At 36.2% G+C, this 14976-nt stretch overlaps 1 protein-coding gene across 1 annotated transcript in view; it reads right to left on the bottom strand.

The window, feature by feature from the left end:
- The window catches only part of LOC109824196 (glutaminyl-peptide cyclotransferase), a 22393-nt gene extending 9323 nt beyond the window's left edge, over nt 1-13070 (bottom strand). The window contains exons 1-5 of the mRNA XM_020390732.1: nt 12729-13070; nt 8512-8568; nt 8267-8302; nt 5867-5931; nt 2248-2311 (exon numbers count right to left, since the gene is read on the bottom strand). Of these exons, the coding sequence (XP_020246321.1) occupies nt 2248-2311; nt 5867-5931; nt 8267-8302; nt 8512-8568; nt 12729-13004 (498 nt within the window). The 5' untranslated portion in view covers nt 13005-13070. The remainder of the gene's footprint in view (nt 1-2247; nt 2312-5866; nt 5932-8266; nt 8303-8511; nt 8569-12728) is intronic.

Genomic DNA, 14976 nt, shown 5'->3' with positions numbered 1-14976 from the left:
TGCTTACGCTTATAATCTACCATTTTTCACATTATCATGTAAAAGTTACTTCCAATTTTAAGGCAAACCATTGGTTTAATCCTCTGTCAATTTCATAAATCATTGTGAAGTTTCAAAATTATTGAAGGATTAGGGGCTTTTAGGTTTTGAATTCAATAGGAATATTGTCCATGGAGATCGGGATGGGGTGGGATACGGAGACCTTTTTTCCTCTTCATTTTTTCTTTTTCTTTCATTATGTTTTTCATTTTCAGGGGCAGGGAGGTCAACAAAATCTCCAGGCTAAAAAATCAACAAGAAAAGAACAATACTACATAAGAAAACCATTTCTTAATCGACCAATATGAGGTTATGCATCCTCTTTCGGCTACCAAAAGAAATATCTTCCATTGTACTTGAGTATTCTATTCAGTAGCATCACCATCCAAACATTTTCCCATATAACCTTCACAAGAATACCTGACATTTAGAACTGGACATCAAACTGATGTTTATCCTCCACAGATTGGTGTTAGAATCCTAGCTGGAGCCAAGTATGAAGAAGAGAAAACCTTTTCATTAAACATTCATGGTCAGGATGTTTAAAAGTTAAAAAATTATTCACATTTGGGATAACTAGAACCATCTTTACTCTTTATTCTTCCCATGCAAATTAATGCTCATATAACCAAGTGTTTTATATCCTAGAGACCGTCCAGTCATCTGGAATTATTTGCCATGTACTTACAGCTTTGCCTACTAATTACATTTTGCCTCTCATGTTTTGGTTGCATGCGTAACAACTTTATGACCAGTATGATTACATGAAACCAAAATCAAAGTTATACCCACAGTTATCAAGCACTGAAACGTTTTTAAGGCCCCATAATTGTGAAAGTTAAAGGATTTAAGAATTCTATGAAGAATTTTTTGAAAGAGGCCCAACTTGATAAATATTTAGCAAAAACGACAGTTTCGCTAAATATATAGTAAAATCAACCTCTTTTTGGCCAGCTTACACATGGGACTACTAATCCAGTGTGTTTAGTGGTCGCTAATCACGGCCTAAACAAGACTCACAAAACCCACGGGACTAGTAGTCCCATGGGTTTTTGTTACTAGCAAAGGAGGGAGGGTGACGGCTAGATTGGGGAGGGGGCTGAATAAGGTATTGGATTTAGAGCACCTGCAGCTCCACACCCTAACACTCCACCTGCAGCTTCCTCTTCCCGCCCGCTGCCACCATGACCAGCTCCTGGTTCACGACGGTCAAGCTCAGGGAGCGGAGGAACCGCCGCCCAGGCGTTGATGGTGACGTCGAATACGAGGACGACAAAGGGGGAGGAAGTTAGAGAATAAAGAAGCGGCCGGAGCGGAGGGAAGCTATAGGAGGATGGGGGTGGAGGGAGCATACGTGGGGAAGGGGCTCAGGAGAGACCAAAGCTACAACACGCCGATCGAGGCATCAGCGAGGAACTGCTCGGAGGATAGGTTCTTGACGGAGAAGAGGAGGAAGAGGATGGCAAAGGAGGGGGAAGGGGAGGGGAAGAAGAGGAAGGAGGGAGGGGAGGGGGGGGGGGGAGGATGTGGAGGAGGAGAGGGAAGGGGGGTGAGGAAGGGATGGAGGGGGAGGGGGTAATGGCTTTATTGGGAAGAAGAAGAAGGAAGAGTGAGCGGTCTTTTGTTACTATGCAGAAAACCCACAGGACTACTAGTCCTGTGAGTTTTGTAAGTCTTGTTTAGGCCACGATTAGCGACCACTAAACACACAGGACTGGTACTCCTCTATGTTTTGAAACTCATATTTTGCAAAATCGACCTCTTTTTGGCCAACCCTAATGAGCTGGCCAAAAGAGGTCGATTTTGCTAAATATTTAGCAAAACGATCGTTTTTGCTAAATATTTATCAAAAAAGGTCTCTTTCAAAAAATTCTCCAAATTCTATTTACACGAACAATAGAAAAAAGGAGTGTGCTAATGGTCATAGCTATGCTTTTTTTTAAATGAAATGGCATCTCACGAATAAAAAAGAGAGCCTCACCAAGATTAGAATCTTTGATGAATGACCCCAAGCTTGAAAAAGCACTACAAACAGAAAGACTGTGTCTCAAGGAAGTACTATCAAAGAAAATGGAAGCTGATAATGGAGTGGCTGCATGTGACAAACCTAAGCTTGTTCAAGTATTTAAGCATGATTGTAATAAAAGATACTATCTAACTATAAAAGCATTTCAATAATAGAGTAAATTATGTGGCTGAAGCACAAACTTTGCTAAAATCATATCGGTCATAAATGAAACCAGTTTTCTTCAACCAAGTTACTTGAAACAACCTACAAAGAAAAAAAAATTCAATATCAATTACTAGTTATTCCTACACAATCCTCAAACAAATACCACTCAAAATCATGGATTAAAACCATACAGAAGAATGCAAAAATATAATATGTAGAAGCTGTTTGCATTTTACATATTGAATTTTGTTCCATCACTATTCAACATTAGCTTTTCTAGTTGGTTCTCGGTAATGCTATCATAACTTTGAGACTTGAAAATGTTTGTATTTCAAAACATATAGTTACTGATGTACTAAAATATTAGTAATCTAAACAACAGTAATTGGGTGCTATTTTGGGTTCAACATCGAATCACTATAAGCAGCCACAACAGCCATCTATAGTTGAATGCTCAAAGGCGAGCGCAATTGCAGATCTGATTTGTTAGACAACTTTTAGGAACAAGAGGGTTTTCCATTTAGATATTTGAGGAAAATGAGTAAAGAGATTAACAGTAACCTTTTCATTAGACATACTCAACAGGTGATGTAAATAAGTCACACCTAATATTAGGCTTCTTCAGACTTACATATAGTTAGTTCAAAAAATTCCCCTCCTTTATACACAAACTTCTTGAGATATTTCTAACACATTTAACTCCAGCTAAACAGATACTTCGGCTTCCTTCTAAGTTCTAATGCATCTAGCCTCCACGAGGACCTTTTAGGAACTCTCACCTTGTGTGGATGGAGTCCTTTGTAGCATACACATTTAATATAAGCACCATGGTCCATGCTATTATGTTTCATTCAGAAGTATCTCAGAAATCCTTTAGGATGTGACCAAAATATTATTAGAGTTTCATGTATTGCTGTCTAGAAATTTTAGGACCATCTGCACGTTAACAAGTATAATAACAAATCTAAACCTATCAGTCTCATATCAGTTGATATCCTACAAAAAAGAAAAAAAAATGAAGGTCGACTATTAGAAGGTCGTATAGTTAACCCAAAATTTTGGAAGTGTTTGCAAATTGAAGTTCGTGATATTGCTTAAAGTAACAACAATCAACTGAATTTTTTTATTTTGTACAATGGCCTTGACCACCATATACTGTTTATATACACTATGCATCCTTGTACCGTCAACTCTGAGCCGTTGCGTGAATTTTAAACAACTTGTATATGAATATTCATGTAAAAACTGGCTAAATGGAGATAATAAGCACCAAAAGAGGGGGAAAAAAGGGGTAATCAACCATCAGAATTACAGAGGTTGAATAATAATAAGTTTCTAGCATTAATTGGCCCCGAACCATCTATACTACTTATAACAGAGAGAATGAGCGTCAAAACTTTTAAATGCCTATTTTACTCCTTTAAATTTTCATTCTTAATTTAGATAATTCCTAATTTTAATTTTTTACCGATTTTAATAAAAATTAAATGCTCTCACATAAACCCTCTTTCTCTCTCTCCTCTTAAAATCTCTCTCTCTCTCTCTCTCTCTCTCTCTCTCAAAAGAACTACCGACTCCATTCTCCCCCACCCCCACTTAATCGCTATTTCTCTCTCTCTCAAAACTGCCATCTCTCTCTCTCTAATTTATTTTCTCAATAAAAATCTGGACTCTCTCGAACAATCTGATCAAATCCCCTTTTGCAACGTCTCTCAAAATACATGCTCCTTGAGATCCCTTAACCCACAACTTAGTCAATATATATAACTGCTACTAATTGCAATGACTTTTTAGTTTCCCACCTCTCTCAACTCCAAAATAATGAAGTATTAAATTTAGAAGGTTTAATAGTTCTATAAATTGCTTTTTGGCTGAATTTTGATGGAGCAAAGGAAATGATTTTCTTCATTGCAGATATAAGTATTGAATTGATTCTTTCAATTTTTTAAAATTATTATTTCCTATTTCATATGTAGTTCTTTTAAGATCCTAGATTCTTTGACCTTTGATTAGTTTTGGCATCAATTTTGAGATATGGAACCCATGGAGTTTCTGTTTCATTAGTGTTTTTGTTGTTGTTTGTTGCTTGGAGATATTTTGTTGGTGTCTGGTCCATTTACGTGTGGTCTACTAATGTAACTTGTGGCTGGCGTTTGGGCTGCATTACTGACATCTGTACTATAGGTATTTTAATAGTAAAAATTAATATCTTGAACAGGTAATTTAGGGTATTATTTTGTTACTGCTACTATTGTGGCAGCTGCTCACGAAAATTTGATTGTTGCTTTATCCACTCAGAGTTCTATAAGTTGACTCAGTGATAGTGTATTTGGGTTGTAACTTATTGTCCTTTCACTTAAAGATATACAATCTCCTATATATCTGGACATAGTTCTTCCTTAGTTTTATCTTTTATGATTACTGGTGTAATACAGAATATATACATTAATGATGTTTGTTATTACTATTTTATTTTATTTTCTAATTGTCAAATATTAATTGGGTTTATGTTACTTTTGGTGTGGTCTGTTCATTATTTTATACTATACTGCCAAACACTTTAATACTTCATAAATGGTTGCGAGCTGAATATTTTTGGTGCTTTTACAAGTCACTATGGAGGAGAAGGCCTGGTTCAATTTGATTTCGTGTATGTTCATGGTTTTCGAAAATGTCATGTGCTACTCTTGAATTCTGCTAATGTATTATTGTGGTAGTCTGTTAATGTTTTGACTTGGAATTCAATTACAGTATTATATCTAATTATCAATATGACTATGTTGGATAATTCAACGAATAGATAAATGATGTTAGGGTATATTGATGGTTGATATATGTGTCTCCTATTTGCTTCTCACAGTTTCTTAAATTGATGATGGAACAAAAACGTCGCACGTGCCAAATTACATATTTGTTTATGAGTTTTGTTTAGTATATAGACTATTAGCTCATTTTGCTAAATGAGGTGCCAAGAAATAGTTTATATATACACATTATTCTCTCTTTGTATGTGTGCCTGAGCGCACACATGTTTGACCTCTGGTATTTGATATTATTTCTTCTAGGAAAATTAGTAGTTTAAGTCCAAATATTTTGTAAATTACAATCTCCGTTACCTGGTTTTTTTTTTCTTCAGATATCCCATTTTCCCAAGATTCATCCCTTCTCTCTCTTGTTTAGTTCTTTCCTACACTAGAATTGATTACCCTCTTGTTAGTTTTTTCCTACACTAGCATTGATTACTAACTGCCTCATGGTCATGTCTATTGTGTCTAGACCATTTGTTCATGAAGTCAACTTGTAAGAGTTGAAGCATTTAAGGCTATGAGATGATTCATAATGACTGGACTTTCAATCTTATGTTGTGATAGTGGTTACATATTAGCTACTTCTTCTGAGCCTTCATGAACCCAAACCTTGCTCATGACCAAGCAAGAAATTCAAAACATAAAGCAATGTGTAGTTTAGCATCTGCTCTATGTGAAGAATGTGCCTAATAAATAGTATAGTGATAAGCTGGATGTGTGAAATATTAATTGGCCATAAACGCTTCATCTCAAATAGTCTTTTAACATGCATCATGTGCAACGCACGTATTTGCATACTAGTTAGAATTAAGCAGGGAAAGGTGAATAAGCGATTATTTACACCCACCTTTCACCTAAGAGAGTAAGACCTTCCCCAAATTGAGAACTGCCCATTTGATGATTAACCAGGACCTGTAATATGATTAAAAACACAAATAGGAAATTCCCCTTCAGAGGCAGATATAAATCATAAGCAGTTTTATTCCAATGATCATCGCTATTAAGAAAATATTAATTATTAGTCTGCATTGAAATTAAGACTGTAACACATAGTGAAAAGGTAAAAAAAGAAATGAGCAAACAAAGAGCTTATAAAATTAATAATTAATAATATAGACGAAAAAGAAAAAATTGAATTACAACGCAAGGTCCTAAAAGTGGGCTACTAATTAGTAATGTTCAGCAATTCATTACAAATATAAAACTAAGAACAAATAGACAAAAATAAAGAAATCTTGTAGAAACGTGTAAGTCCAAACTTTTTTTAATTCGAACCAAAAATTCCTATAGTTTTTAACGATATAATTCATACTCATGGTATCTTAAAGGAAGAGGCATTTCAAGGCATCCTAATTAATACTTGCTAAAGAATAGTGTAGAACGTTGATAAATTAGATGTCAATATGTCATGTTTGGCATTTATTTGTTAGAGTTCTGGCATAGAAACGTAAATATTTTTAGTCAATATTCAGACTTCTGAAGGTGCACATGTTAATAAATTTTTATGGTAGTTGTTCAATAATTAAATTTCTAAGGGTTTTCCTTGGTTCAATTATGTGAGCATGTGTACATACTATATACATATCAAGATTCGTTTGCAATTCATAAGCTTGGGTCTTTGAGTTTGATGATTATTGAGCAGACAAATACTAGCGTTGCATATGCCAACATATGACGTAGCAATAAAACAGTATAGCATGCCTCCCAAAAGTTAACACTTAAAACTTAGCACTCAAAAAGACATTTATATCAGAAGAGGAATCAAATAAAATGTAAAATTTCTCTATATTATGTTAGTTCAAATTTATGCAAATATTTCACTCATTTACGACCTAAATCCAACTCACAAGCTAGTAAAAACTAGTATGCTACTCCATCTTCCACCATTTTGTTAGAGACAAATCTGATGTCTAAAGTACAGACGGAGCATATTTAAGCATATTTGCTGTTCAGAATCTTCAGATACGTACAGCAAAATGTTAGTGCAGGATCTAGTCCTCAATTCTATTATTGAAATAGTACATGCTCACTCATGTGAAATAGAGAATTTAGTATACATTTTCCTTCACATATGAAACATGGCAGCGAAGTCTCTTTAGGATGATCGGGAGCAAGGCACGTTGACAACCGAATACCGCAAAATACTGAAAACTGATAATTATTTGGAATAATATTTTTTTAGTGGCTGGAATTTTACATTGGAGCAACAAGACAAAGAAAAACACCATGCATAAGAATTATATGGGGTTGTTTGCAGTCGATCAGTCTATCTTTATGTGACTAGCTATGTTTGTTAGTGACTTAAGTTCTTTTCGCTACAATTGTACCCAAGAAATAGTGAATTTAATAAACCCCTAGGAACTGGCCATGTGTCAAGAGGGTCGGGTCATATGACTAGAGAGCCATCCCAGAATAGCCGTAATCCGACTAAATTTTCCGACCCTTCCAATAATCCCAGTCTGAATCGGACGGCCTCCTCGGGTCGAACCCTACCAGGGAGCACATGTAATAAGTCAAGTAGGTGTCCGACCGCCTCGTCCGCATTTAATACACGAGCAAGCATGATGCTAACTCCTCGGGCGTCACTCATACTCCGTCGCCCAATCACCATCGTATTAAATGCAATCCAGATGTGATAATGACTCCTTGGACAACGCTTTTACCACATCGTTCTGTCACTACCACATTAAATATGGTATGGACCGCACTCACAGAATCGCCCAATCAATCGTTGACGAAAGGTAAAGCACAAATGAAGTATCATTTCCGCTGGTTGAATCAAGTTACCAATCTACCCTCGATACCCCATATAAAACAAAGGAGATCTTCGCCATTTAAGGTCTAAACTCTCTGAACCGGACAACCCAATCTAATATTCTTTACATAAATTTGATTAGTCACTAACTTGAGCGTTCGAGGGCACGCTGGAGGAATTCTCCTTTGGGGCCTCTAATGTTTGCTATTTGTACAGGGATCTGCCTTTTCCAAGTTGATCAGACATCAAAAAAGATAAAGGGACCACTAATTCCCTATTAATCCCTACTCAATCTCGAGATTAACTACTTGACATAAACAGCTACGAAGTATGTTGGATCCACAGAACCATAGGAAATTCCACAACATGTACATAATACCCACTAGTAATTGTAGGTGAATTCTACATGGTAATGTGAACAATATTAGTTGCTATTGGAAAAATAGGAACAAGTAGTGAATTACATCAAAAGTATACATATGTTAGAGTTACCTTCCCGGTGTGGAGAAGAACTTGTCTGACTGAAGACTGAATAAACACAAGGATAAAATAGAAGATTAGCATTTTAGTAGTAAGTAATGATAAAAAGGAGAAAAATAACGAAATACATGACCTAAAGATGTAAAAATGATAGACTTTATTATAATTAACTGCATAGTACGTAACTTCATGAGCGGCTCTCATGTTTAGATATTATATAGACGTACATAATAATTTAGAAAAGGCATACTACTCACCCTCCCATAAAGACCAGTTGACTCAAATAATGTATCGTTTCCTCCATATAAGAGCCCCTGAGATTGAAAAATTACAACAATACATTATCTAAAAGAAATAAAAGCAAGTCATTTATTTAATCACTGAACTAAGTAAATTCATAATGAGAAAAGCCACTACGTAAGAAGATTACTACGTTGAATTATCCTCAGCTATTATACTACAGTCCTTATCCTTTAACGCAACTATTGACATTCATAGTGGTTATTGCATCCATTTTATAGTAGAAAATTACAAACAATCAATTTAAGCTTGTTAATCACACATCTTTTCATCATAATATCGTATAAAATTTTCAAAACATTAAACTGTAGAGAAGGTGATTGATGCTTTGCAATTTAAAGTCCTAAAATGATTTTCTTGTCTTGCCCACGAGGATAGCCAAATAAGCCTTGGGGCTCACTAGATAGAACCTTTTAAAATTATCATACCCAATTTCAAATAGGTTAAGTTTTACTTTGAAGAAAATGGGACGATTTTGCATGAAATCACTCACTAAGAATCCCAAGATAGTAGATGACAGGAATAAGAAAGCCATTAGGAAGAAAGTGAGGGTTTCTTGGTCCAATTGTGTTCTCTAAAAGTTTATGTGATTAACTTTTAATACCCATGGGTAGGGGTGGAAACAAATCAAATCCAATCAAACATTGATGTATTCGGATTCGAATTCGAGTGTATTTGGGATATTCAAATTCGGTGCAAATTTGATTACAATAACAAACCCATATTCGGATTTTGATTTGTTTATATATTATTGTACTTGATAATTCTTCACAAATATCCCTTTAGGACAGGTGTCGGAGCAAAAAGGTCCTAACCTAGAGATTCTCAGGTTCGAATCTTTGGGCATGTCTTTGCATTTTATTTTGACATTACAATATTTTACTAAAAATTATTGTTAAATTTTACTAAAATATAATTTTAAAAGATAATATGTCGCTGCTATATGTGGGCATGATATATCTCAGTACAAATTTATAGGATGGGTAGAGTTTGTAATAAATGTAAAACATACATGAATAATTAACAATCAAATGAGTAGAATATACATCTTATTAAATTCTATTCGTTTATGAACCGAATACTAAAATATTCATTTATTGCGAAATGGACTACCGAATCAAAATAACCGAACATTTACTTAAAGAGCCTATCAACTATCTCTTTTTAGAACTTGTGATTCCATGGGCAGACAGATTTAAAGTTTAACACTTGTATTTGTCAAACAATATAGACCTTGTTGTTTGTCAAGGTTGATTTACATGGAGAATTTATAGCACGGGAACCCAATGCACAGATACAGCATTGCACCTTGACTGCAAAGGTCCTGAGGGGGCGCAACACCCCCGCACCCTAGCAGCGAATCGGTGGGTGAAGGTTGAGGAGGCTTAGTACTTCTCTAAGTTATTGACAAAGTGATGAATGCATTGCATGGAATTGATTATTTCTCTAAGTTGAATATTAAATCGGGTTATCACTGAACAAGGATCATGAAATGAATATCCCTAAAGTAGCCTTTAGGAATAAGAGGGTATTCCAAGTTGTAGTCATGCCCTTTGACAAATGAACCAGACATATTTCCCCTAATGAATGATTTCTTCAATGTCTTATTTAAAGAAGTTTGTGTTAATCTTTACTTTATAATATACTGGATTAAAGCCTTCGGATGGCAATATCGCTTGAAAATTCTCTACTCTCCAACAACTATTTAAATTCTATAGAAGAATCAATTGGTGGCACGAAATCCTAAGTGTAGCCTTCTTCAAAACAAGTTGAATACTTATGTCACGTAATGCTAGCATCAAGTGTATCAATTTAACCCCAAAATGCAATGCAAAATATGGCCTATCCTACTACCCTTAAATCTTTGAGAGGATTTCTAGGATTGGTTGGCTACTATAGGAAGTTATTAAGGGCTTTGAAACTGTCAATGCACTTCTTACAAACTTGCTAGAGGAAGGTGCATTCACATGGACTTCAACAACCCAAGAAGACGTTGTAGCCCTTAACGAGAGAGTAACACATACATAGGCATTGACAATCCATGATTTCTCCCAACTTTTTGTGATTGAAAGTGATCCTTCAGGAGTTTGTATTGGAGCACTATTAAAGCAAAACCAAAGGTTTAATGCTTGTCTCGGTTATGTCTTGAAGGAAGAATCTCACTCTACCTGCCTATGACAAGGAACTCCTAACTATTATAAGTTGTACTCGGTAGTAGCACCAATACCAGAGGATAGGAAATTTGTTGTGAAGAGAAATCAACAAAGTTTGAAGTAAATGTTATTATAGAGAACATATGTTGTGGTCTAAAGTAAATGGTAGGCAAATTCCATGGATTCAACTATAGAATTGAATATGAACCTAGGGAGACTAATATGGCGGTTGGCGGATTATCTAGAAGATATGAAGAATTTGTGCGTATGGAGTTTGGCTCGAAACTCACTTTATTCTCAGTATCATTGTTATGGGTGACCTGTTACTAGATATGTCAGACAGACAGTAGCCATTGACTCTTATTTTCAAGAGTTAGCTTCATAGATCATTGAGGAAAGCTTCAATATCAACAGATATCACAAGTCGTTATTACAAGAGCAGGATCATAATCAGTCCTAAGGCAAAATTTTTGATAAGACTGTTGCCCCGAATACATCATGAATCAATCCTTATTGGACATTCAGGAGTGGTCCGGACCTTAGGTACACTGAAGACTGAAGAGGTTAATTTTACTGTAAATGTATGAAGAGGGATCTGGAAGAGGCATGTTCAAACCTGTAATATATGTAAATGGCAAAAGATAGAGAATGTTGCACTTGTAGCATATGTCAAAGGCATAAGAGAGAGAATGTTGCTTTCTTTGTACTTCTGCAGCCTCTTTCTTCCTGAGAAGATTTTGGATGACATTGTCATGGATTTCATTACTTGACTATCATATTGCAGAGACAAAAGTGTTCTCTTCGTGGTGGTAGATACACTATGCAAGTATGTCTTTAACCCTTTAGCCAATGTTTTAAATATCCCAACGTGGCCGATATGTGGGCCAATATATCCTTTTATACAACTTGACATAAAACATAATAGTCTTAATATCCTTTACCGCTTTTGGCAATTTCGGCAGATAAATCATGATTTTCCCGATATATCAGGTGACATTTTGGCCTAAAAAATCAGCCACAATGTTGCAATGTGGATTTATACTTTTATTTGATTTAAAAGGTTGGTTTCGATTTATGGTTCAATAGAGTCCTAAACCCTAAACAAAAATATTATGAAGTAAATAATCAAAAACAAGGATTATGGCTCAATTGAGATCAAATTCTTTTGCAAAAGCTTTGTGAAAGCACCATCTTTCATTGCAGCTTCATTCTTTGGTGCATAAAGTGTGAATATCTATGATACATACACAGATTATCCTATATGACACCTGCAATATTTATTAAATATCTCCGATATAACCCCGTTATCCACCATCCGGTATGGAATTATTTCATCCTACACGTCCCCAACATCCGACATTTAGAACAGTGCCTTTAGCTCATCCCTATTTAAGTATTCAGCCCAACAAGGGCTAAGTTTCTTAGACGGAATGTTCAAAGTACATGGACTCCCTAAGTCAAGTTATCACTGATAGAGATGCCACAGAAGAGATAATGTATGCCATTGATCCTCTATGTCACAGATTCAAGTTGATCCAAAAAAATCCTAAGTCCATAAAAACTCAGATTCTTGAATAAGGCTGTCTTCAATACACCAAATACGTGTTGAAACAATCTTCATTTGGGAAATAAAAGCCACAATTGACTTTGAACTATTCGTAAGAAACCTCGGAGGACTCACCTCTAAATCTAGTTTTTAGAGGGAAGGAACCCAAATCTACTAAGAAATCCAGCAGTCAAGACTTTACGTTCAGTCAATGTGGCGACTAACTGGAGCCTAACAAAAGAGCCAATCTAGGTAACTGGCCCTCACAGTATGCCATAGATCCAAAGTAATACCACTCCCAAGTCCCATACAAACTCATATCCCCAAATTAAGGCCATCTTCAGTGCACCTAAAATCTTAATTTCACCTATGATGTGTAACGCATTCAATCTGAGAGATCAAAACCCTAGGGTTCCATTTTCAATCTGAAAAAAAAAGAAAAAAAAAATCGACCAAAAAAGGAAATCGACGAAACCTGAGTGAAGGCATTGGGATCGTGCGGGAACTCATTCACGATATCAAAAGTGTAGAATCTCGAACCGGATTCGACGAAAGGGGCCTTCTTCCAACAGTTGACATAGAGGACAAAAAGGAGAGAGAAAGTGATGAGAATAAAAGAAAAAGAGTATCTTTTTCTATATCGAGATGACATCTTATGGCGAGCTTGAGAAGGAGAGGGAAAAGCCATTGGAGAGGAGAGAACGGAGCTTGGTCGCTTCGGTTTGTTCCTCTTTGAAGATCCAACGGCCATTTCTGGCTCAAGAAGAGGAAAAAGATTCGTCTGCTGATTTCTGTAAATATATCCCAGTTTTTTTTACTTGAAAAATCACTGACCTGCGAGTCGTTGACAATTCTCTGTCAACCCAGCGGCCACCAAAACCAGAACAAACTTTTATTTTCCTTTTCTGAACTTCTCAAAATTTATTTTCTTTTTCTTTTTCTTATTCTTTTTCTCTTGAAATGTAAAATTTATTTACAGATGTGTAATTACACTCATAGATATTTTTTGTCACTAAATTATTATAATTATTCTATCGCAAAATCGTCATAATTATTATTTGGATTTTGTTATACTGCTTCCCGAATCCATCATTTTAAAGTACATCCCAAATTGCTTATATTGCAAATAAGTTGGGATAAATTAATATTAAGGAAAAATTGCTTCAAGGCCCCAAAGCTAAATTGTTGATGTGTCCCAGCCCCTTGAACTTTTTCTAATGTGCTTTTTCCTCAAAAATGAAAAATCCATGTGAATCAGCCCCATTTACAATTTCTAAGACAAAAATTTTCCAGACTACCCTCTTCTTCTTCTCCAGATCTACTCCTCTTCCTACAAACTCATCTCCTCTTCCACCCTCTCTCTAACCTCACTCGAAACCTCCAACACCGCCGCTACCTCCGTCACCCCTGTCTCTACCTCGTTAGGGGGTTCTGCAAGAACGACAACAGGTGCAGGTTCCTCCACGACCTCAACGAGGACAAGCTCGACGCCGCCATGGCCTCGCCGCCGCCGTTAGATTTCCGTACCCCATTGGGCAGCTTGCTGATGTCCTCGTTGTCACCCATGAACCAGAGGTAGGTGAACGGCGGCTGACCGAGTTCTTTTCTTAGGCTTTCGACGATGGGTTCCGTGGATTTTGATGACTCGTTTTGATTTTAGGGCGGCTGCGACGACGGAGCTGATGCTCGCCGGAGATGAGAGCAGGTTCATGGGCCAATCGAGGATCGACCGGAGTGACAAGCTCGACGCCGCCATAATGGCCTCGCCGCCGCCACCACCGCCAGGTTTTCGTACCCCCTCGGGCAGCTTGCCGATGTCCCCGTTGTCGCCCATGAACCAGAGGTAGGTGAACGGCGGCTGGCCGAGTTCTTTTTTTAGGCTTTCGACGGTGGGTTCCGTGGATTTTGATGACTCGTTTTTTTTTGATGGGTTGACAATTGTTGTTTGGGGTTAAAACTGATTTGGGTTCTTGTTATTTTCTATAGTATTTATGGGCCAGTTCAAGATGTGAGGATCCCCTAATCTCAACATGTTGGGGCTTGGATGTATATCAAAATCAAGAAAGAAGTAATAAACTCAAGGTGTGGTATATTATAATGTTGTACAAATTTGTGATGGTGATTTCTTGTGTCTGCTGTTGTTTGTTGTCATGTAAGCTCCAGTTGAATTGAGAAGGAGTTTGATGTTGTTCTCTGTGCAGTTAACTGTTGTGGTTAGCATGTTAACTCTTGTGTTTAACATGTTAACTCTTGTGGATAACATGTTAACTCTTATGGATAACATGTTAACTCTTGTGGCTATATGTTAACTCTTGTGGCAAACATGTTAACTATTGTGGATAACATGTTAACTCTTGTGGCAAACATGTTAACTATTGTGGATAACATGTTAACTCTTGTGACAAACATGAATTATAGTTAACATACAGTTTATGAATAACAGTTAACAGATAATTCATTATAGTTAACAGTTTATAAATAACAGTTAACAAATAATAATTAATAGTTAATAAATTATAAATAACCGTTAACAAATAATAATTAATAGTTCATATAGTTAATATTTTAACCACAATATTTAGCATGTTAACTCTTGTGTTTAACATGTTAACTCTTGTGGATAACATGTTAACTTTTATGGATAACATGTTAACTCTTGTGGTTATATGTTAACTCTTATGGCTAACATGTTAACTATTGTGGATAACATGTTAACTCTTGTG

Source organism: Asparagus officinalis, chromosome 1 (genome assembly GCF_001876935.1).
Source record: "Asparagus officinalis chromosome 1, Aspof.V1, whole genome shotgun sequence".
Classification (NCBI taxonomy): Eukaryota; Viridiplantae; Streptophyta; class Magnoliopsida; order Asparagales; family Asparagaceae; genus Asparagus; species Asparagus officinalis.
The sequence above is the reverse complement of the archived record's forward strand: the minus strand, read 5'-3'. Positions and strand labels throughout refer to the sequence as shown.